We start from the raw sequence: 25,163 nt of genomic DNA on the forward strand, positions 1-25,163 counted from the left end.
AGCATTTGGCGACCTCCTGCTTTGACTGCGGGGGTGTGTTAAAATATATGAAAATATATTATGATAGATTGTAACAGATTGTATATATTTAGTTCCTAATATATAGATATTTATGAAGGGATTAATCTCTTTCACCAACAATTTTTGCTGCTTTATTATATCGAAAATCTGCAGCAAAATCACACCACCAACCAACGGAGCTCCGACGTAAAACAGAATCCTTTCGATAATCCTTTCCCATATTTCCGTCGGAATTTTCTCGCCGTTGTCGTCATTGTTGTTCCTTCTGTTATCTTTTTTTGAACTTTGGAGTTTTCCATTGCCGAAGCCTTTTGCTTCGGCATTCAATTTCCATGTGGTTCGGTGGAGGTTTGGAATTCTGTTTATGTTTTTTATGAAAATGGATTGGGATTTTTTTATTCAATGGAGGAAATGAGTTTGTGACAGAGATATGTGGACAAACTGCTTACTTTTATACCATAGTCATTAGTTTTTGTAAAAAAATTAACGAAAGGATGAATATTGTAATTTTTGATATAAATAATGAATGTTTTATATTTATTTTTATAACACATGAATGTACCTTAAGTTTGTCTCATAGTTAAGAGATATTTTTAGCCAAAATTCAATTTTATCCCTACGATTAATATGTTTTGGAAGTTTAAATAAATTGTGAAGATTCTTTTTTTTTCAGGAGGCTAATTGTCAGGTAATTTCAGATAATTGAGTGACAATTAATATCATTTTTTTGCTTATCAAAAGTCAATAATCAATCTTCGAAGTTATTTTCAATTAAATTAACTTAATATTTTAAAATTAAATTTAGATATTCAAAAAAATATGTGAAAAATACTATAAATTGTAATTCTTCTCATATTAATATAATAAAAAAGATATTTTAAAATATTAATTAAATTTCACCTAGCTTGAATTTGAAGGAAAAAAAATATTAATTGCACAGAGAAATTAATAGAAAAGCTGAAACCAAAGAAAACAAAGTTAAAAAAGAGTGGGGAAAAAGGAAAAGAGAGAGGGGACTTTGAGCTATTTTCTGAAATGGGACCCAATAATCCACTTGGCAATAAAATTTTGTCTGCCACATCATATTTGTGCCTCATACATAATAATTTTTTTTATATAAAATAAATTTATTCTAAAATTAATTTCAAAATTAGTTATACTTATCTGTCCCAAAGTTTAATAAAGCAAGCCTGGGAGAAGTACTTAGTACTAGTCCTAGAATCACGAGGGCAAACGATGCGTGGCCCAAAATTCCTGCAAGATTTTGTATGGAACCTCTTATTGCCATTCACCCATTGCTACTTGTAAGATGCCACTTTTTCATTTTAATGTAATGATGAAATAGATGCCATTTTTTTACTTTCATGTTTCTTATTTTATTCCACTCTCTCTTAATCATTATTTTTATGATAGTTTCCATTTTACTAACTAGGAAAGATTTTACCGCTGGACAAAAGTTGGTAATTTTCTACACTACCTTTCCTTATTTTCTTTCTTTTCCCTTTTCTATTTGTTTTTTTGCCCACCTTTTTGTCAGCTATATATATAGATGGAAATTAATTTCCATGTATATAAGATCCCCATTAATTTCCTTATATGTAGAATATTGATTTCATTTTCCTTTCTTATAACTATATACAAAATATTTAGATTACTTTATACTCCTTCCGTTTCAAAATACAACACATTTTATTTTCTTAGCGTCAAATTGCTTGAACTTTAATCAATGTATTTTTTATTATATTGATATAAAAAGAATTGCACTTATAATTTTTTAATATTTAAATATTAATTTAATTTAGATTTGAAGATTGATCAAATTAACTCGTAGCATCTTTAAAATATTTTCCTTCATTTAATATAGAATATTTAGTTTTACTTTTATCCTATATAAAATCTTTACTTCATTTCGTAAAGATTATTCTTGAAATAGAATTGGCTTTTCACTTTTTGTAATTTTGTTTGGATGACTTTGTATGAAGGTGACAAATGAGCCCATCCCTTCAACCTCACAAGTGGTCCTCCTCCATTAATACATTTGATACCCCTACTCTCTTTTCTTCCCTACTATTACTTTTCTTTCAAACTGGAAAAGAGAAATATTATTAGATGCAAATTTCCCAAATTGAACTAAAGAATAAAACAAGAAGAAATTTAGAAATGTCACCTTCAGATTCATCATCACTAGTGTGGAGCAGAGAAGAAGAAAAAGCTTTTGAGAATGCCATTGCTATGCACTGGGTTGAAGATTCTGAACAGCAATGGGAGAATTTTGCTTCCATGGTCCCCACAAAAACCATTGATGAGCTCAAAAGACATTACCAACTACTTTTGGATGATGTTGCAGCCATTGAAGCAGGGCAAGTTCCAATTCCCAATTATCAAGGAGAAGAAGCTTCTTCCTCCTCAACCAAACAAGTCAATCTAGGCTATTCTGGGTCAGTGGACGGACGGCGCTCCAATTGTGGTTATTCAAATGGATTTTCAGGCACGAACCAGGACCCGATTGGGCATGGAGGAAAAGGGAATTCTAGGTCTGAACAAGAGAGACGAAAGGGCATACCATGGACTGAAGAAGAACATAGGTAAATTAAAATGGAGTACTCAATTTTAAGGCGAAAACAATTTTAATCTAATGCTATAATGAAGCCTAATTTTGCCTAATTTTGATTTACAGGTTGTTTTTGCTAGGTTTAGACAAATTTGGGAAAGGAGATTGGAGAAGTATTTCAAGGAATTTTGTGATATCTCGAACTCCAACACAAGTAGCTAGTCACGCTCAGAAATACTTTATTCGTTTGAATTCCATGAATAGAGATAGAAGAAGGTCAAGTATTCACGACATTACAAGTATCAACAATGGAGGAGACGTTTCAACTCATCAGGCTCCGATTACAGGCCAACAGGTCAATCCAAATCCAGCTGCACTTGGACCCTCAGTCAAGCACAGAACTCAGCCTAATATGCATGGTATGGGCATGTACGGTGCTCCGATGGGTCATCCCGTCGCTGCACCGCCGAGCCACCTTGCATCCGCCGTTGGAACACCGGTTATGCTTCCTCACGGGCACCATCCTCCTTATGCACTTCCACTTGCATATCCTATACCGCCACCGCCGCCACCCATGCACCAGTGAATGAATGGTGCACACTATATAGCTGGAATTTCTTCTTTCTAATTTCTATAGAGTTAGTATATCATAAATGCTTTTGAGGTTCTACTGAAAACTGAATTTTGAAAGGCTCATGGGTTGTTTCAAGTATCAAAATAATCCCAATTATTTTCTTAGAAATTTGTAAATAGTAGAGTTTAGTATGTGGATGTTTTAAGGGATGCTCAATTCTTTCACATAAGGTATAAAGCTTGTTTTGGTTAGGTAGATAAATTTAATTGATATATTTTAAGTGCTGATAAACATCGATATTGAAGGTGATTATATATATAAGCACTTACATATTTTGTAAGAAGGCAATGATAAATACTTCTTTTTCATTAAAAAATTATAATTCTAAAAGTATTTTTACATTAACAAAGATGAATGACGAAGATAGAATAGAGATACTTTCTTCTTATGGACACTTTTTTCATCCTTAGTCATCCGAAAAAGAATGATGTAATAATTTAATTTTAAATTTCTCATTTTATCCTTGATGAGATTTTTAATCACACAAATACCTACTATTTACTTTCGATCACAAGTTTCCAAATTCTTACTTTTTTCTTTTAACCCTATGTCAATATAATCAAGACGAGGGGTATAATTAAAAGTTATATTTTAGAGAGTTTGGTCCAACAAAAATGCCTATAAACCTTCAAAATTACAAATTATGGTTTTCTTTCCAGTTTGAAGGACTCTTTAGCAGTGAAGACTAGAGGAAGTGTCCTGAACGCAAAATCCACCAATAGGGAACAGTGGCACATGATTGTGGGGGAAAAGAACAAATGAAGGTTATGAGGAGAAAAAGAAGAGAGAGGAATCTTCTCTTGAAAATCTAGAATACATTTTTTTGGACTTTTACCAAATAATTTTTAAGCGTAAAACATATTATTGCAGCTTACATTTGAAGTGCTACTTTTCTTTTTATCTGAGATAATTTTTTAAAATTTTAGATTAATTTCACTAAAAATACAAAAATATCACTACTCATATCCCAATAGTTAAGGTTTTAACACTAGATTTAAAACCTATGGAACAACGACGTTTAACATTAAGGGTTCCTTTTTTGGGTTGGGGTGGTCCTGTAGATATTTATCATCTTTAGTTCTATTGCATCAGAAAATTGGACATTCTATTTTATTTCTGCAATTTCAATTTCCCCAACGGCAATGTCAATGACTTCCATTGTTGACAATTACATGAATGGATACAGGACATCCGACAAGGCAAATTCATTCAATGTGTATCACTAAATGTTGCTTCAGTTGTTTAGTACCTTGCACTGAGGGCCTATCACTCTCTCTACTCCATAAAGGTAGGAGTAATGTCACATAAGGATAATGTATGTGTATATCCTATTGTTCCCAAACCCCACTTGTGATATTATAATGGTACGTTTGATGTTATTTGATTGCTGCAGGTTCTGTTAAATCATAATCACTCATACGCATGTTGATGGATTAGAAATAGAACACTGCAAAATAAAAACTATCCAAGTACATCCAAGGGTGCGATTTAATTGGAAGTACGACTAAGCAAAATAAGAAAAAAGAAACAGTAAGGCCGGCTTACAAAACAACAGCACAGTCTAGACCTAATGCCAGTAGCTTACAACGAGAATCAACATCAGCAAGAATAACTACAAGAGGATTTCGCACGCAGCTGCTTGGACAGTATGCGATATAACAGCCTCTTTCGCCCCCATTTCCACCATATTGGTAAAGCAGTCCTGCGTCTCTTTTTACTCTGCTTTCCTGCATTCAATGCCAGCGCGCATTAGTTCAACACACCAGAAGTCCAATTCTCAACAACACCATTGCAGAATTATGTGTCTAAAGGATTCTGTATGGGCTTGTTTGGAAAGCCACAATGTAATTGGGATTCGGTATAATTGAGTGTAATTACACTTTTTGACATGTTTGGTAGACCAAGTAATTACTTGGCTAGAGAGGAATTTGGTGTAATTGAAAGGGAGTAATTACACTCCTCAATTCTCAAGAGAGGGTTAGAAATTGGTGTAATTACATGAAACTTTTTAAAATTCTTTTCTTCCTTTTATTTATATTTGAATTTTTTTATTTCTATTATTTTTGTTGTTCTAATATTTTCTTAAAACATATTTTATTTTTTATATTTCATTTCCTTCTCATTCTCAACCTTTACTTTTTCATGTGACTCCATTCAATTTTTTGTATTATCTATTTATTTATTTGTTCAATTTTTTCCATTAGCATGATTTTGTAAGTATTCTAATATTTAAATTAAAATAGAATTTATTGTTGAATAAGGTTATAGACTTACATTTTCCTTTTCTTTTAAATATATTTATGTACGTTATGTTGAAATTTCACATAAGAGTATTATGTTAAGTTTTATTTGTTTTGAATTTAGAACTTATGTTATACTTTTAGTTTAATTTGTTTTAGTAGTATTGACTTGATATTTCACATTGCAAGCTATTTATTTTTTAGTTAGACTTGATAGATAATCTATTTGTCAACTATTTTAATAATTTTATGAAATTATATTTATAATATTAACATTTTTGTCAAACATGCATTTCATGATGTTCATAAGAAATTTGTACTTTAGTTTTTATGATTAATTTAAATAAAATACACTAATTTGAAAATATAATCAATTATTTTTTTATAATATTAATTAAGAACATATGTTTATTAATTAATATATTTAAAAAGACAATATATATCTTAAACATTTAACACGAATTGACAGGACAAATTTGAGAAACTCCACAAGGTTAGAAAAGAGAACAAACCGTCATCATCCAATCTAGAGGCAAAAGATAAAATAGGGACCTCATACATACGCTCCAAAGAAAATTCAAGAAACTCACTTGTGTCCTGAAAAGCATAGGCTCCCCACTTCGAATGCAATTTAGTGAAGTTTGCCTCCAACGTAGGCCAGAAGTTCATCTGAATCTTTAGAACATCCAAAACACTTCGCAGTCCAGCTTTGGAAGGTACAGTATTGTCTATGTCAATCACTGGACTTTCACCAAGCAAGACCTAGAAAAGAAAGGACAACATCACACAACATCAGAAAAAACAATCAAACTCCTGCACACCCCAACAGTTTGAAGGATAAAACTATGGAACAAAAATGATCAACAGTTTCCGCGATACCACCATTGAAGTTGTTCTAGTCATATTAACAATAACTTAACAGGTTATCTGCTACTGAAACGAACTGAAAAAGATAGTGGGTGGATAATCCCCCTGGTAGAGAAACGAGTTATAAGACTTGAGAACTAAAAAAGTTTGTCCTACATTACTCAGCCAGGATTTCAAATATGCTTGATGCAGAGAGCAATTTATTAGGAAAGAAGAAACAAGAAATAGGTCAAAGCAACTCAAAAAGATGACCAACAATATCAAGACACTACTGCTGACCAAGAGCCTATACCCATTGCAATTGGCATGCATAAGTGGCAGCAGTTGAAAGATTCATCACACTGGACTTGGTAATGATAGTTATGATAGAAGTGAGGTAGGACTAGGGGAATGAAATCTGTCTTGGTTGTTTTACTTGAATCTGAAATCTATGTATTAGTCCATACTGATAAAAACATACTCTCCTGATACTGCAAGTTCTTTTGCCTTTTTTTCCAACTGTAAGTTTTGAAGGGAGACACTGAAAGTTCTTTTTTTTTCTTCCAACATTGTCTTTTACATGCCCTTTTCATCAGTTCATCCTAGTCCATCATCCACTCCCTCTGCGTAAATTAGAGTTACCTTAATCACTGCTGTAGCTGATGATGAAATTGAGCGAAGATTGTAGCTGCAAAACATATCCATTCAAACAGAAGCAAACATATAAACCTCCAGTTCTCTTTGATTTAAGAGCTAAGACAAAGGAGCAAAGAGAAGACACAGACCCGCCTTCCAGAATAACAAGCAATTTTCCACCTGACAATGCACTCAACATCTGAGTCATTGATGCATAACCAGCAGGAGTTACCTGCAATGACAATCCAAAAGGTAACACAAAGTAGGCACAGGCAACATATAAGAGGAAGAAATGAGTACATTATTAAACTAGTCAATACTACAAAAATCCTTACGTCACAGCAGCCAAGGGGATCACCCATAGCAGCATCAAATCCTGCTGAAATGATGGTAAAGTCTGGATTAAAGTCCAAAGCTGCAACAAGGTGGAAACAGAGAAGTTGATGAGGTCACTCTCTTTCCTGTTTTTTCCTACTTTCTAAAGAGAACTAGATAAGTTCATAAAAACAATAGTCCAAAGCTGCAACAAGGTGGAAACAGAGAAGTTGATGAGGTCACTCTCTTTCCTGTTTTTTCCTACTTTCTAAAGAGAACTAGATAAGTTCATAAAAACAATAAATCAAGATGAGCTAGGAATAATCAACCACTAAGAAATAATTTTACTGCTATACACCAAGATGGTGTTTGACAGAAAGGTGCAATACAACACGTATATTGCTAAGCCACCAACAATCTAACCACCAATGTAGCATGGTATTTCCTCTCTAACAAAAGTATAATAATAAAAGTGAGTTTTGCATCACATGATTTGGCCCTTCCAGACCTTCTAAAGTTCTTATTTTAGCTGAGAAAATGCATAGTGGCGTCATTTTTCATGTAACATTCCTCACAAATCTAGTTTATTCATCCTCCTGCCTGTGTGAGCTTGTTCACATTTATGGTCTCGAACCCAAATAAAGGAGGAAGATTGCAGTAGTTGACAACCAATATCAACCTAGTAAATTTGTGGTGATCCTCACACCATAAATAAATTGGGACAAGCTCACCAAGGCACATATTACATTAGTACCCACTTGTAATGAAAAATGTGCAAGGGTTCCATTTATCAATAAGTTCCAATTATTTTTTTCGAAATGAAGGTAAACTAAAGGCATCCTGCACAAGTTCATTGGTCCTCCGTGGTGTTCATTTTCTGCAAGGACTTAGCTTTTGGCCTCCCAGTCATAAACTATTGAAAAAGGAGCATAACATGCACACATTCCCCTGCAATCAGGGAGACTTGACTTTGGCATATACAAGATATATATATATATATATATATATATATAACCACAGCTAAGATCTTCACTTAATCACTGCTTCCAAGTATCCTCACTTTATTTTTCTAACAGTTTATTCATAGTTTCGTTTTAGTAAAGCTTTGTTTATTTTTAATTTCTTCACCGAGAAATAAAGTACCTACCTATGGGAAGCACGACTTGCTCAAATGCAAAAATGTAATCATTGTCACTCACTCCCCCACGGCTCCAAGGAATATTCACACAGTATCCTTCTGCACCCATAGAACCAACCTGTGGAAAAGGAAAATAAACTATGACATCCAAATGCATCTCAAATGAATGTAATTAAAAACAAAACACATGAAAATCATGATTTTCTGGACCCTTCACATGAAGGGACAAAAATGAATTAAATCTCAGTCTAACCAAACAATCGGTGTTAGTTTAATGATAAATGAGTACCTCATCTGCAGCTCCTGTACCAGGGTAGAATCTTCCACCCTCATGTCTGTGCAATGATATATACAGAACCTGCTCAATAATAGAACCACAACATTCAATTTAACTCCCAACCAAACAACAAATGTGCAGTGTTCAGGAAATTCTTTATAACACACTGTGTTCCACGCAATGTGATAAACAATCTCATCTTTAGGATGTGTCAAAATGTTTGGAAATACAGTTCTCCCAAGTACAACAACAACAACAACATATCCAGTGAAATTTCCCCAAGTGGGTCTGGGGAGGGTAGAGTGTACACAGATCTTACCACTACCTCAAAGAGTATTGGTAATTTGTATAATTCAAATACAAACAATGATATAGATGTTTTACTTATCATTTAACTTTGCAAGTTTTTCAATACTTCAATTACCCCTTTCTTTTAAAAAAAATAGGAAAACAACAATGTACCGAGTAAAATCCCATAGGTGGGCTTTAGGGAGGGTAGAGTGTACGCAAACCTTATCTCTACCTCGTAGAAGTAGAAAAGTTGTTTCTGAAAGATACCTCGTGGAAGTAGAAAAGTTGTTTGTGAAAGACCCTTGGGAATACTGCTAATCCTGTATGAAAGGAGAAACAGGTACAGTGCACCAAAATTCCCCCAAGCTTATCTCACAAGCAACCGAGACAACAATCCACTACCTACAACAACAACAACAACCCAGTGAAATCCCACAACGTGGGGTCAGGGGAGGGTAGAGTGTACGCAGACCTTACTCCTACCAAGGTAGGACGGCTGTTTCCGAGAAACAATCCACTACCTACTAATCTTCAATTCTAGTACGCAACCTCCAAATCTTCCTAGCTATGTCTAATCACCTCTCCTTAATACTTTCACCCTCTTCTTAAACCCACCAGTGTCAACCTCTCACTAGGGATTTGCGCATCTCTTCTTCACATGCATGAACCATCTTAGTCTCGCTTCCCTCATTGTCCACCACGGAGGTCACTCCCACCTTGTCCGATAGCTTTACTCCTAATCTTATCTCTTCTAGTACGCCCACATATCCACCTCAACATCTTCATTTGCGCCACTCGCATCTTCTAAGCATGAGAGTTCTTAACTGAACAATACACTGTATCATACAACATAGTCAGTCTAACCACCACTCTATAGAACTTACCTTTTTAAGTTTTAGTGGTACATTATTATCACACAATACTCCAGAGCCGAGCCTCCATTTCATCCACTCCGCACCTATACAAAGTGTGACATCATTGTTGATCTCCTCCATTTTCTTGGATTAAGGACCCAAGATACTAGAAACTTCCTCTCTTGGGATGGACTGTGTATCAAGCCTCGCTTCCATGCCAACCTTATGCATTGCATCATTGAGCTGGCACGCCAAGTATTTAGTTTGGGTCGTGCTCAACCTAAACCCTTTAGACTCTAGGGTGTCTCCAAGTTTTCGGCCTAAGGTTAATTTTGTCGCGAGTCTCTTCAATAAGTATTATGTCATACGCAAATAACATACATCATGGCATATCACCTTGGATGTGATGCATCTATCACCAAGGCAAATACAATAGACTAAGCGTTGAACCCTGGTGCAACCCCATACGATTGGAAAGTGCTCTGAGTCTCCTCTCACTGTCCTTACTCGGGTCTAGGCTCCATTGCATGTCATTAATCGCCCTAGTATAAGCCAATGGTACACTTCTCAACTCCAAACCTCTCCAAAAAATCTCTAAACACTATATGTAATTCCCTCTTTATGACGCCCTAACTTAGCTTATCAAAGTAAGTAGAGTGCTCTGAGTCTCCTCCCATTGTCCTTATTCGGGTCTTCACTCATTGCATGTCCTTAATTGCCCTAGTATAAGCCAATGGTAAACTTCTCAACTCCAAACCTCTCCAAAAAATCTCCCTTGGGACTTTGTCGTATGCTTTTCTAGATCAATAAACACCATATGTAATTCCCTCTTTATGAGGCCCTAACTTAGCTTATAAAAGTAAGTATGCCTTGTGGGTTAGGCAAATATCGAGAAGGCGGGGCAAACCTCAGTGTTGAGTCTTAGGCAAATCACATGAAGGGAAAAACTTTAGTGAGGACGTTGAGTTCGTAATAGGGGTGTATGTGACACCCTATCTTAGGATAAGAGCCTCATATCAGCAAAACATAAGAGAGATGCTAAGTATATAAGTAAGGAGACCTTACACCCTAGTGACGCGTTTTAAAGTCGTGCGGATCTAGACCGGAGCGAACAATATCACTAGCGGACTGGGTTGTTACACTCTTCCTATCCTCCTATATTGCTCCACCAGTCAGACTCACATGGTGAATGAATTCTGTAGTAGATCGCGCTGCCATGAGTCCGAATTGGCTCTTGGAAATAAACACACTACTCACCCTTATCTCCACCACTTTTTCCCAAACTTTCATAGTGTGGCTTAGTGGCATGAACCCGTTTAGGCTATGTACTTCCAAAATTCCATAGAGATCTAGTCTGACCCAATCTTTCTTCCCCTACTTGTGTTATAAATAGCACCCTTAGTGTTTTGGACGGCGAAAGGCGATAAGGGTCTGCGGGGCGAGCGACGACTATATACTGAAGAAGGAAAAAGAAACAGAGGAAGAAGAAATTAGAAGAAGAAAAGAAGAAATACATATTGGTTGGACTTTGGAGTCACCAGAAAAGTCTGGCAAGTCGTCGAAGAAGTCTAGTTTAGTCGACTGGCTGGAGTCGCAATCACAATGTAAGAGTACAATTGTGCAAATTTGGAAAGAAAACCCTAAAATTACCTTCTAACTTTTAAAAGCCTAAATTGGTCGCCTTTATTAAGAAAATACAAAAGGTGATGCCTTTGTAGCCATGGCACCGCCTTTTGAAGATCGCCTCACCACAAAGCTAATAATAGGCGATGAAGGATTGCCTCACGCCATTGGCGACGAGGCAATCGCCTTTCACAACACTGTGGCCTTAACCTCCTCAACCTTATACATCAACAATATCCAAAATACCACAGACTCTAAGAGTGCTCTAAACCACCTAGCACAATGTCTCTATCCCAGTCTTCATTCAAAAGTTTATGAAACCGTCTAATGGATGCCTCTTCAACCAATACGTTGTCTTCCTAGTCTTTGATGCACTTCATTTGGTCTAGGTCTCGAGCATTCCTCTCTCCTGCCTTGGGTAGCCTAGAAAACTTCTTATCCCAGCCTTTCTTGTCGTTTTTGCTTTTGTTAAAAAATATAAAGATAAATTTATTGACCAATTTTTCTAATCAAAATATGTACATAACTAGGACAAAAACGGTATCAAAGGAAAGAAAGAGGATCTCCAGTAGAATTTGTTTAACTCTACGACTATTTACTGCAACATAAACATATCCTAAATCAGAAATAAACATGACATGGTGGTCCAAGAGGCAAGACCAGGAGCCCCCCCCCCCCCATTTTTAATAATTATGAGACCAGGAGTTCCCTTATAAGATCCATCTCAGTGTTCTGCTAAAAGATTGATCATAACCCAACACTTAGTTTAGCAATTCATTGCTCACCGATTTGCTTCTCTCAAATATTTCTTGTGTGCCATTCCCATGATGAACATCCTACAAGGCGTGAAAAAAAGAAATCACAAATTAGGTCACGGCTTTTGCATTTCTCGTGTATTACATGTGTTAAATATCCCATGATAACAGAAAAATCAAGCAATCGAGGATAAACATAGAGTGTGGGTAAATACCCAATCAACTATTAACACTTTCTTTGCACCAGCCGCCTCAGCTGCTGATGCAGCAATTGCTGCATTGTTGTGGAGACAGAAGCCCATGGCCTGTTTCACACCAGCATGGTGGCCAGGAGGACGAACCTGACTCATTTTTTACAAAGAAAATATCAGTGTGGTTTTTCCTTCTTATATGGAGAATGCATTATCAAATGCAACTTCTTACCAGAGCAAAACCATTTTTGACACGACCAGAGTAAATTGCTGAAGCAAGGTCAGCACATAAACCAGCTGCAAGCCTGGCAGCGCATGCTGAATGTTCATTTGCATATGTATCAGGTGTAAAATAACTGCCATTTAAAAAGCTCTTGATCAAGATAAATACTGAACGTTTTTCTATTACACATGGGTAGTCCCAGTACAATAATTTCCTTAAACTAAAACTAAAACCAATAAGAATGAAAAGCAAATGATACCTGATAAAAAAATGGAAAGTAAGTAATCAATATTCTCAAACCTGGCATGCATACGCTTGGTGATATCAACGGCTTCAATATTCTCCTCGGAGTGTACCTAAAAGGTCCAAATATAAGAATTAATACATGAGAAATCTAATTTTTTTTCTAGAAGTAAAGATATCACCTCCTTTGTCTTTTTGTATATAATACTACTAAAAATAGTTGGGCGTCACCGTTGAAGAAAACCTGTGCTTTAGGAGTCCTCAATGATCGAATAAACCATAATTTTATCATGGATGTCTTGGCTTTCCTTCGCTTAAAGGTAGATAGGACACTATTTTTTTGTAGGTTAAAGGTAGATACGGCAATTAACCAACCTTTAAAATTGAAAGAAGATAATCAGCTAGTCACCTCTAAATAGCATTACCTATGGGTCTCAGAGAAGAAACTAGTACAGAATTTCAAGTAATGCAGTATACAACACATTGCAGACCCATTTAACCACTAAACAACTAAAGTTAGAGAGCATCACACCATCTGGAGTTCTTCCCTTGTAATTTCTCTTGCCGGAATGGGATAGCACTTCCCCGGGAATATACCTTAACATGTCAAGAAACCACAAAAGATTAGACAATCATTTTTCAGCGACCTGACATCATAGATTTTAGAAAGTATAAACCACGTATATCTTCTACAACTTCACATAAGGTGTGGATGCCCATATGACAATGCTAGGCTATACCACTGCAATGTTATCTAAAGCCCGGATATAAAGAGAATTGAAGAAAACCTGCTGTTGCAAGGCTAGCTGCAATGGTTCGAAGACGGTCTGGTCTCTCAGGATGTGGATGAGACTTCATTACAACCTTTTCAATCAAAAGAGAGCCCATAAATAATATCATCGCCAATAACAGGAAATTGGTATTCAATAACTAATATCCAAAACAAAAAGCAAGAACAATAATTCAATTCATTTTTTAATATTACTCATTTTTAGGACTAGAGAAGGCACAAGGACAATCAATAAAAGATTAACCCAGAAGATAATAAATTGAAGAAATACCATACTTCTGTGTGAAGCAACATCCTCTCGTCGAACCCTACAGCAGTGGAGGATGATAAAGAACTTTTCTTGCACGAATCTACAGTAGAACAAAAATCAATACACTAGTTATGCCAAAACAAACAAAAAGAGAAAGGTCATAAACCATATAGCGCAACACACAAACAAACATAGTAAAAACTGGCAGACATGCACCATTGGAAAAGAAGAACGAAAGGGTTTTATGAGTAAGAACAATTAGAAGTGGTACGTCTGCTCACATTTCTAGGGACTTTACTTTCGAAACAATGACTCATGACTATGAGATTATATGATATAAGCTAACTCTTAGATATTGGACTTCCATTCTATGTTTCCAGATATTTGACATTTTCTTGCTGCCATGAGTTATCAAATGGGAGTAAACCAAATGGAACCAAGAAACAGGGGTGCCACATTGGGCAGGAGACAACACAAAAGGTGAGGGCTCAACCATAAGGTAGCAGATACATAATGGACTTCACCTTCCAAAGCATTATGCCTTCAACCAGTAAACTAATGTCTCAGCTAACATGATCAACTGATGGTCATCCACAGCTCTATTCCTTGTGACTATCCTAGATGCTAGGAAAGTTGCAAATTCTCTCGTACGAGCATATTTCGTATACTGGGATAAAACTTCAACTATACATGATACAGTTCATTGCACGAGAAAGTCATTTATTAATCAATCAAAAGTGCAAATATAATGTTCTGTTATGTAAAATTACTAACAACCTTCAGAATTTTCAGTAACAGGCAACTCATCTTGGTTGACATCCTCTACAGGCAGATATGGAGATGCAAAAAACCCATGCCTGAGTATCCCAGATTCTCTGTGTTCTCCGCATACCTGCATAGGCAGTATTCTACTACTAAACCATGGAATATATAATGTCAACAGTAAGTGAAAAGTTCAGAATTAATTTAGCTTAGAAAACAGAGGGAGACTGGGCATGCTGAATGACGAAGAGAACAGCCAAAAAGATAAACAACTTACTTCACAATTGCCAACATCCTCAACATTCATCATTGTACAATTGACACAGAACCACTTCAAAACTTCTATTTGCTTTTCTGATGGTTCCCAGTCACTGTCATCATCATCCTCGTCAAAATTATACCGAGCATTGTACATATCCTCCAAGGTCATATCACTTTCGCGCTTAGCACTTTTCTGAAGTTGATAACAAAGTTACAGTAAGGAATCATCAGATGCACAGCTTCAAAATCAGTGAAATATACAAAATGAACTAATAGCAGGCTCCCTCACAGTTATAGCAGCTGGGTCAGCGTTCAAACAGGAGATCCCATCTGAGTCTCTTGTACAAAGTTGTGACACCTCCCCATATGGTCCATCATTATGAAAAGTATAATCACAAACAACTGTGGAGTCAACCCCGTCCAATCTTCCATTTAAATCTTGACATGAAACAACATCCGATTGATTTGGAAGATTGATTTCAGTCTTTCCACCAGTTAAATTGCTCATTTTAGATGCTTCTGAGACCTCATTGCCTTCAGAATTAATAACACATTTTTGCACTAAGATCATTTCTCCACAACGATCACAATCATCTGTGACAAATATCAAATACTAATTAATAGCCATGAAGTTTAGACAAGAACTTCTAATTTTACCAACTGTAAAGGCCAAAGCAGTCCTCTTCCGCTATTACACTTTAGTGTATCATTCCCTATAACACTAATATGACGCTACAAAGTGTTCTACAAATATCACTGTTACCTTTCTCAAAGAAACTGCTTAATAAGTTTATTTAATTCCAACAGCTAGACCTATGTAGAGATAAGGGTTGAAATTGTGGTAGGTTCAAAATCTACAATATCTGAAAGAGAAGAGAATTGAGATAAAGACTTCTTCGTTTTCTTGATAAGTTATGTCCAAATCTAGTATGTTGCATATGGATTTAGTTAAAGCTGTAGAGACTGAATTATTGTTTTAATTTTGGTTCCTTAATGATTATTAAGATTGAGTTGATAGCCATGTGGCACTGTATGAGTAATAGAGCGCGTAAGATAAATGAGAAACTAGATTCCAAAGCAAGACCAAAGAATATAAAATTAATGCAGGAATAGAAAGGACCACATGCAAGTCTTAAAGTAAACTGAAGCCCGCTAAAATAGAGGGGCATACAAGAGAACCAGCTGGACAAACAATTTTCATTCCCAAATAAAACCATAGAAAACCCAACATTCATTCAGTATAGGTTCCCTAAGCCTGCTGCCAAAACAAGAAATGCATCCAGTTCTACAAAAATATAACCACAGATATTAAGTCTGACAATTGTGAACTACCCCACCAGCAGCGGACCTAAGATTATTGAGTCAGGATGCTTAACAGCCTATTTTATCTAAAACTGCTTTCTAAGATTGGGTGCTCAATCAATATCTTTGTATATACAACTTTTGAAAATAAAAATATAGTGTGGGAAAAAACAGAGATTTACCAATGTAAACAGCAAAAAGCATTCTCAAAGACATAAAATGAAACAAAGGAAAAAATTAACTTAATAACACAAGAACTCCATAACCTTCTTTTTTGTGGTCTAAACTCTCAAATAAATGGACGACCGGAGACTAATAACAAAGACAAGAAATGATATAAAAAGCTCGATGGCTGGTAGAATTTCCTCCAAACACAATTCCAAATTCAACACTTCAATTACCACCAACGGAATAATTATGAGTTCAAGAACTCTCCTCCTCAGCCGTCCTACCTTGGTAGGAGTAAGGTCTGCGTACATTCTACCCTCCCCAGACCCCATGTTGTGGGATTTCACTGGGTTGTTGTTGTTGTTGGAATAATTATGAGTTCAAGAACTCTCCTCCTCTTCTGGCTCAGGGGCAACATTTAAATCCAACTTGAGTACCTCGAGTAGAAAAAACTTCTTATTTCTTTTTTAACTTTCTCCACCCGCAATTGTTAGTTTCTTTCTAACATGTGTTATCTGGAGGTATATCTGAACCAAGGTGCATGATCATATACATTAGTATTCACTTTTTTTCTTTCTCGTTCAATGCTTGAAATTCTTTATAGAGATCTTCAAATGCCTCTAAGCCATTTGATTTCACCTCAGCATGATCATGTTGGCGATCCTCTAGTTTACTTCGAAAAATTATCAATTATTTTTTTCTATACTTGTGGAAGCATAGTAATATGGTTTTCCACTTGGTGTAAAGAGCATAACACCAACATCTACTCCTATTTGAGTTTCAAGCTTATCTACATCCTCGAACAAGGTTTTTTTACTTTTCTAGAAACTAACAGTGTCTGCTTTTTCAGACTCAATCAATTTCAATTCAAGGTAAGCAAGAGATTGAAATAAAGTTGATTGAGTCTAAGAAAGCACACACTGTTAATTTCTCGAAAAGGAAAAAACCTTGTTCTCGAATGCAGATAAGCTTGCAACTCAAATAGGAGCAGATGTTGGTGTTATGCTCTTTTCACCAAGTGAAAAACCATGTTACTATGCTTCCACAAGTATAGAAAAAATATTGATAAATTTTTCGAAGTAAACCAGAGGATTGTCAACGTGATCATGCTGAGGGGAAATCAAATTGCTTAGAGCCATTTAAAAATAACCGTAAGGAATTACAAGCATCGAATGAGAAAGAAAAAAAGTGAATACTAATGTATAAGATTATACACCCTTGCTCAAAAATACCTCCAAATAAAAACATGTTGGAGCAGAAGCTGGCAATGAAGCTAGGGGTAGAGAAAGTTAAAAAAGAAACAAGAAAAGTTATTCTGCTCCGAGCATCTCAAGTGTGATTTAAATGTTGCTTTGAGCTAGAAGAGGAGGAGAGTTGTTGAACTCATCATTATCATGGAGTTGATAATTGGAATTCTTGAAATTGGAGCTATGTTAGGAGAAGACTTTATCAGTGATCGAGTCTTCAAATATGGTCAATTCTCGTCTTTGTTAAGTCAATTATTGTTACAGGAAAATAACATTTAAACAATAGCCTTCTATTAATATAGAAAACACCAAGCACTACGAAGAGGAAATAGTGTTCAGAATATGAATTTTTGGGAAAGAGTGAATGAAGGAGGAGGAGGGAATGAACGACTCTTAAGAAACCAGATTTAAGAGTTTGGACGATTACGTTGAAGCTTCAAGACAATGGTACAGCTTTACAAGTTATAATATACAGAAAGAATATACACAACACACTCTAGGACACAACATACCATACAATTCTATTTCCTTAGAGTAGGATTTTTGAATGTAACAAAGTGGCCGGCGTAACCACTAGTTGCCTATCGTGATTCAGCATTCTCTATATTTTCCTGTATAAGTGACATACATGTATTTTTGACCCAACCATCTCAACCCAACTAATTTTTGAGTTGAGGGGACAATGACTCATTTATTATTCAGCCCATTTGGATTTTCAACTGGCAAAATCCAATGACTCCTAATTTGTTACCCCTGCTAACCAACAGTGTCATACATTCTGCAATCACAACTTCCACTGCAATAGAGATATTAGTTATGCGGAGATTGTAAAGCATGGATTGTTTGTAAGGTAATTAATACTGAAGGGATTGTTGTGCAGTGATTAATAATGTAGAGATTATTATACATAAATTACTTACTTTGAAGGAGCATATTGTCTTTCATTAGTTATTACCTATATTGCTAATACACATTCTTATTCCATATTCTATTTTGCAAAAAGAAATACTAATTGTCAAGGGGTATTAGATTAACACATATTACGGAGATTCAACCATCTCCATATAGACTTGGTGTAAAATGTAAATGAATCAACCATCGTCATCGATGGAACCATGAAAGAACACTACAAAATGCACAATGATTTTCTTTGATCAATCACTATTACATTGTTCAATAGGTCAATAAGAGATTTTAGTGACTTACCAATGTAGACAACAAAAAGCACTATCAAAGAGTCAAAATGATACAAAGGAAAACCTTAACTTAATAACACAAGAACTACATAACCTTCTTTTTTGTGGTCTAAGATCTCAAATAAATGGACAACTTGAGACTATTAATAATTATGAGTTCAAGAACTCTCCTCCTCTTCCGGCTCAGGGGCAACATTTAAATCCAATTTGAGTAGCTCAGGCAGAATAAAACTTCTTACTTCTTTTTTTAGCACTCTCCGCCCACAACTTCATTTCCAACTTCTGCTCCTCCATGTATTTATCTAGCGATATTTCTGAGCCAAGGTGCATAATCTTATACATTAGTATATGTTTTTTTTCTTTCTCATCCAATGCCTGAAATTCTTTACGAAGATCTCCAAATGCCTCGAAAACATTTGATTTGCCCTCAACATAATCACGTTGGCGATCTTCTAGTTTCACTTTGAAAAATCTATCAATTATATATTCTACACTTGTGGAACCATAAGAACATGGTTTTCCACATGGTGAAAAGAGTATAACACCAACATCCGCTCCGATTCGAGTTACAAGCTTATCAGCATCCTGAAACAAGATTTTCTTCCTTTTCGAGAAACTTATAGCTCGTGCTTTCTCCGACTCAATCAACTTCAATTCCTACCCTTCGCGACTCTCTTGTCCATTGCAAAAGCAAATAATTAAAGACGAAGAAAGATACTTTGGCGAAGCAATTTTGAGAGGAAAGCTTGTCTAATTTATAGTAGGTGTGCAAGGTTATTTGTAACGCTTATTTAATGTTTTCACATTATGAGTCTATTGTTGTCACATGTATTGTCATGTTTATTTATTGTTTTCACATTATGACTATTTGTCAAATCTATTTTGTGTTTTTATATTATGTGAATCTATTACGTGATTACCATGATTCCCCACAAAAGTTGCCTTTTTATTTATTCCACTACAATTGCAAAGCAATAATGTTGAATTGAATCTGAATCTAAAGATAAATGGAAAATAAATTGTTATTTTTATTTAATTTTTTCATATAATGAGTCTATTTGTCATGTTTATTTTATGTTTTCATATTATGAGTTTATTTGACACGTGTCTGTCACGTTTATTTAGCGTTTTCATAGAATGTGAATTTATAACAAGCTTACCAGGAATTCCTATAAAAAATTTCCTCTTATTTATTCCATTGCAATTGCAAAATAGGGGGCAGCCCGATGCACTAAAGCCCCCGCTATGCGCAGGGTCCGAGGAAGGGCCTGCCCACAAAGATCTGTTGTACGCAGTCTTACCTTGCATTTCTGCCAGAGGTTGTTTCCAAGGCTTGAACCTATGACCTCCTGGTCACATGGCAGCAACTTAATAATGTTGAATTGAATCTAAAGACAAATGAAAACTAACCATGCCTTTAAGTTATTTTCATATATAGTGTTAATTCAAAAGGAAAGCCTTGAAGCAATGGTAAAATTATCTCTGAGTAACCTATATGTCACGGGTTCAAGCCATGGAAGCAGCCACTAATGTTTGCATTAGGGTAGGTTGTCTACATCACACCCCTTAGGTTGCGACTCTTCCTCGGACCTTGCTAACGCAAGATGTTTTATGCACTAGACAATTTTTTTTTGTATAATGCTAATTCTATACTATGAGAGAAAAGGAAACACCCAAAATAGCTAGTTTTATTTTTAACTTACACGTACATTTTCTCCTCCTAATGTGATTCAAGAAAAAAATCTCAACAACTCCACCTCAATAAAACCTTATAACATGATTTTACACCTCTAATTAGTTACATTTATTGTTAATTTTTAACCTTGATTAGCTTCATTTGGCCAACATTTAAATCAAACGTGAGTAGCTCGACCTAAACAACACTTTTTGTTAGTTTTTTAATTTTGTCCAACAACTTAATTGCCACCAACTGCTGCAACATGTGTTTATCTAGTGGTAGTTCTAAGTCGAGGTTCATGATCTTTATACCTTAGTATTCGCTCGTTTTCTTTCTTGTCCAATGCTTGTAATTCTTTCACAAAGACCTTCAAATGCCCACATGAGCATGATTACATCAACTATCATCTAGTTTCAAATCAAGAAACATATTAGTTATTTTTTCTATACTTGTGGAACCATACGAATAAAGTATTCCACTTGGTGAAAAGAGCGAAACATCAACTCTGCTCCCATCAGAGTTGAAAGCTCATTCGCTTTCTTGAACAAGCTTATTTTCCTTTTCGAGAAAGTAACAAAGTGTGTTTCCTTGGACTCAATCAACTTCATTTCAATTTTTCGCCTAACCCTACTCGTCCTCTTTTCCATTGCAAAAGCATATAAATAAAAAAGAATATGTTATGGCAAAATAAGCGCAATTTTGAGATGAACCCATGTGAAATTTATGGTAGTGCGCATTTATTACGCTCATTTAATGTTTTTATATTATGTAAATATGTTATGAGATCACCATGAATCCCAACCAAGGTTATCTCTTATTTACTGCATTACAATTGCATATTAATAAAGCCGAGTGGAATCTAAAGATCCATGAAAAATAGAAATTATTTGATTATTTGACATATATAATGTTTTTGAAATAGGTAACTTTGTATTATATCACAAAACAATAAGGGGTTATACTGAAACCATATATACAAAGTCTCTTTTTCCACTTTTTTCCGGTCAATATTGAAAACATTAACACCTGCTTCCTCCAAACTCTTTAAAGCCTCTAAGACCTTCTTGGGCATGGTTCAAGAGATGCCTTTGAGGTTCAAAAAAAATCCTCCATAGCTGCTAGGTATACCTGCAATGTACAAACAGATGGTTCACTGACTCTAATGTCTCCCCACAAAGGAAGCCATCTAGAGCATAATGTTATCCCTCTTTTCATCAAGTTATCTTGAGTCAGAGTAGCTTCTTTGGCCAACAACCATAAGAAGCATGAAATTTTATGAGGTATTATGCTTCACCATATTTGTTTTCATGGCCAGTTGTGTGTTTTTGGGTTTGTAGATGAGTTAACTTTGAATTCCTCTATACTATTGCCCTTCCACCACAAAGCATCTTCCCCTATTTGTAGCCCATTGAAAGCTTCCACGATGTTGAAAATTTTTGCCACTCTTGCTATATCCTGGTCATTGAATTGTCTTCTGAAAGTAAAGCTCCACCCATGATTTGTCCATAACTTTGTTATGGTATTTGATTGTCCTAGAACTACATTGTATTGTATATGTCATATTTCCAGATTTCGCTTTTCATGCAACTCATTTTTCCAGAATCTTGTCTTGCTTCCATCTATAACTTTGATCTTTGCATTACTCTTAACTTCATCACACAAGCCTCTTATTGAGCTCTACAAACTAACTCCATAAGGTGTAGGCATTTCTTTAGTCATCCACATAACTTCCCCTTCATATTTTGCACTTATTACCCTTTTCCATAGCATCTGATTATCATTGGCAAACTTCCACAGCCACTTCATTCTGAGAGCTTTACTCTACACCTTCATGTTCTTTGTCTCCTTAACACCTGCCTTCTTGCCAGTTATCACTACTTTCCACTTCACCAGATGGGAGTCTTTTTATTTACATATATAATGTGAATAAAATACTGTGGATGAAAAGGAAACAAGCCCAATAGCTTGTTTTACTTTTCAGTTATGCGTAGGTACATTTTCTCCTAATGTTTTGATAACCGCGCATGTTTTCTCCTAATGTGATTCAAGAAAAAAAAGTCTCTACAACTCTAGCTCAGTAAAACCTTATAAGATGACTTTACACCTCTAATTAGTTACATGTATTGCTACTTTTTAAACTTGATTCGCTTTATTAAAGTTGTTGAACTAATTACTTTCCTTTTTTGACATCTTTAACATTTTCAGTGTTATTTTCAAGATTTCCTTTAAGTAGTATCAGCAATTGAATACCCAGTAACACTAAATTCACATAATACATACATTCAACTTAATATTGTGCTCCCTAACAACTGGACTATATGGTATTCACTTTAAACCTATAATTAGATTATTCCAATAAAAATAAAGACAATTTCATAACACCACCCTACCTTATGGTTTACAATTATATGACCAATTTGTCACTTTCTGTATTCTTTTAATTAATCAATAAGTAATAACTAATAATTGAATTTCTATAGAACAAAAAAGAAAACTAATACGAAGCTCATAGTTCTTTTTCTGCGGCTTTTTTTCTCATTAACTCCAAACAGCTCTTATTGAGAAATTGTTCAGCTTCTCCCTCCTTTGTATTGCATACAACTCCATGTTTTCCTTTATGAATATTTACTCCACCTCAGAATCCATCAATATAAGTAGCAGAAGATCTGGAGCCGAGAGTCTTTCGGAAACAGCTGCCCTACCTTTCAAGGTGGGGGTTAGATCTGTGTACACTCTACCCTCCCCAGACCCCACATTGTGGGATAATACTGGGTTTGTTGTTGTTGTTAACCAAGAAGTAAAAAAAGACGAAACACATAAACAAGAATCAACAACATGAAGCGACAGAGAAAGGAGAAATTGGTGCACATGAAAGTTACAACTAATGGAAGAGTTTAATTAATAGTACCATTTTGGTATTGTAATAGGATTCGCCAATTGTCGAGTGACAAATTGAAGTCTAATAGTTTAGTGATTGAGACTTTTCTAGTTGTTTCAATTTGCAACAAACATCATCATTGAAGTTAAAAACTATTTTACAAGCTTTCTCACTTTTTTAGGAAGGAATAATCTTATCTATAAATGACTTTTCTTGTGATTTCTTTGCCAAATCACAAAGTTGCAACAATTTTTTTCAATCTTTATATTTGATTAATACTAATTGGAGCTTGGAGGAAAATAAATTTTTTAAGATTTTTGAGTTATATTTATAGCAAACAAATCTATGTCTTTAGCTTTTACTAATCTAGTAGAACGGGGAAATGGAGCATCTCCCAAGCTAGCCACAGTAAGTGCAATGTAGTTGCAGTAAGGGAGAAAACACCAACTATATCTACTATCTATCAGGAAAAGGAGCCCTAATAGGTCAGAGTAAATGCACCTGTAAAGGTAACAGCGACGACGGAGATAAATACCTGTTGTAATCAGACCAGAGGCGTTGGCGCAATTTGGAACACTTACAGCGTAAAATGAAGTTGGAAAATTTCTGAAACACAAAACGAAGAATTTTGTTGGGATTTGTGACGGCAGAACTGCTAATCTCTGTGTCGTCTCAGCGAGTCTGTGGACGGAGGACGTGAGGGTTTGTTTGCTGAGGTAGATGAATAGTTCTATGGAGCGACGTTTTCCTTTATGACGTAATAAATTGAAAAGTTATTTTCTAGGGCTTTTTTCGTTTGGTTTTATTTCAAGAAAAGGACATGGATTTGGAATCCGCCCGTTGTTTAACACAAAAAAAAAAAAAATAGAAAAAGCCATTTCGCCTCGCGCGAACTTCATAAAAGGGAGTGGACTCCAATATATATTATTTTCTCTATTTTTGTTTGTGGGGTACAAATTAAATTTTAAGAGTTAATTACTTAATATTTGATCGTAGGTTTTAATTTTTTAAATTATTTTAAGATGTTAATAATTATGATTTATAGTATTTTTAACGTAATTTGCAAATATATTTTTACTTTCTCTGTTTCAATTTATGTGACGTGCATATAAAATTTGAAGGGTCAAAAATATTTTCTTCGATTATATTTTTTTAATATTTCACAAACCCAATATATGTTACCCCCTAATTTATGGGACACAAATAGAATTTGAAAATCAAAATTAAATGTTCTTTATCAGTAATTTTTAAATTTTTATAAGTTGTTAATTGTAGTCAAGTTACATTATTTAACTTAATTAGCAAACATATAAATTATTGAAATTGTCTTGTAAATTCTAAGAAGTACACATATCGATGAAGACGTGCGTGATTTTGGCCGCTTCTACTTTTGTATAAGGTATAGTAAGGCATTCAAATACATTTAAATTATGATGAAATTATCAATTAAATATTAAAATTATGCGAGGTGATAAAGGTTTGGACTACATGGACCTAAGCAATCGACCGACAAGGCTCTTATCAACTCATGTACTTTTTTTTATAATATTATTTATTCTTTTTAATAATTACTTGATATTAAAATAAATTATGTGCATAAATGCATTTATTAAACCTAAAAAGGATTTTAATGTCCTATTTCAAATCCAAATTAATGTTATCTCTCGAATCTCAACCCCTTTATGAGTAGTTGAATTTTTTTCTTTATTATCTATAGTATATACTTTAATGGGGAATAGATTTTTCGATCTTTTTTACGCAAATAATATTCTTTGCAGCTAATATACACAAGG

General features: G+C 35.0%; 2 protein-coding genes across 5 annotated transcripts; one reads left to right on the forward strand and one right to left on the reverse strand.

Moving 5' to 3' along the window:
- The first annotated feature begins 1,983 nt into the window (after positions 1-1,983).
- Positions 1,984-4,688, forward strand: LOC129896273 (transcription factor MYBS1). Of its 4 annotated transcripts, XR_008767929.1 has the most exons (4): positions 1,984-2,606; positions 2,699-3,165; positions 4,393-4,494; positions 4,600-4,688. XR_008767929.1 is itself a non-coding variant. In XM_055972129.1 (3 exons), exons 1-2 carry the CDS (start codon positions 2,131-2,133, stop codon positions 3,156-3,158), a joined length of 936 nt encoding a protein of 311 aa, XP_055828104.1. In that variant the 5' UTR covers positions 1,984-2,130; the 3' UTR covers positions 3,159-3,165; positions 4,393-4,575. The 4 variants fall into 4 exon arrangements, 3 of the variants coding, with proteins under 3 accessions (XP_055828104.1, XP_055828105.1, XP_055828106.1); XM_055972129.1 differs by lacking the exon at positions 4,600-4,688 and having other exon boundaries at positions 4,393-4,575; XM_055972130.1 differs by lacking the exons at positions 4,393-4,494; positions 4,600-4,688 and adding an exon at positions 3,866-4,077.
- On the reverse strand, positions 4,636-24,208 carry LOC129896272 (histone deacetylase 15). Its single transcript, XM_055972128.1, has 18 exons — positions 23,906-24,208; positions 15,191-15,495; positions 14,918-15,094; positions 14,656-14,770; positions 13,905-13,978; positions 13,627-13,702; positions 13,371-13,435; positions 12,896-12,951; positions 12,605-12,728; positions 12,397-12,522; positions 12,212-12,262; positions 8,671-8,739; positions 8,391-8,499; positions 7,264-7,343; positions 7,078-7,160; positions 6,935-6,980; positions 6,037-6,208; positions 4,636-4,933 (listed from the first exon to the last, which is right to left on the reverse strand). The coding sequence occupies exons 2-18, from the start codon at positions 15,470-15,472 to the stop codon at positions 4,806-4,808; spliced, it is 1,833 nt and encodes a 610-aa protein (XP_055828103.1). The 5' UTR covers positions 15,473-15,495; positions 23,906-24,208; the 3' UTR covers positions 4,636-4,805.
- Positions 24,209-25,163: the final 955 nt, after the last annotated feature.

This window comes from Solanum dulcamara, chromosome 7, assembly GCF_947179165.1.
Source record: "Solanum dulcamara chromosome 7, daSolDulc1.2, whole genome shotgun sequence".
Lineage (NCBI taxonomy): Eukaryota > Viridiplantae > Streptophyta > Magnoliopsida > Solanales > Solanaceae > Solanum > Solanum dulcamara.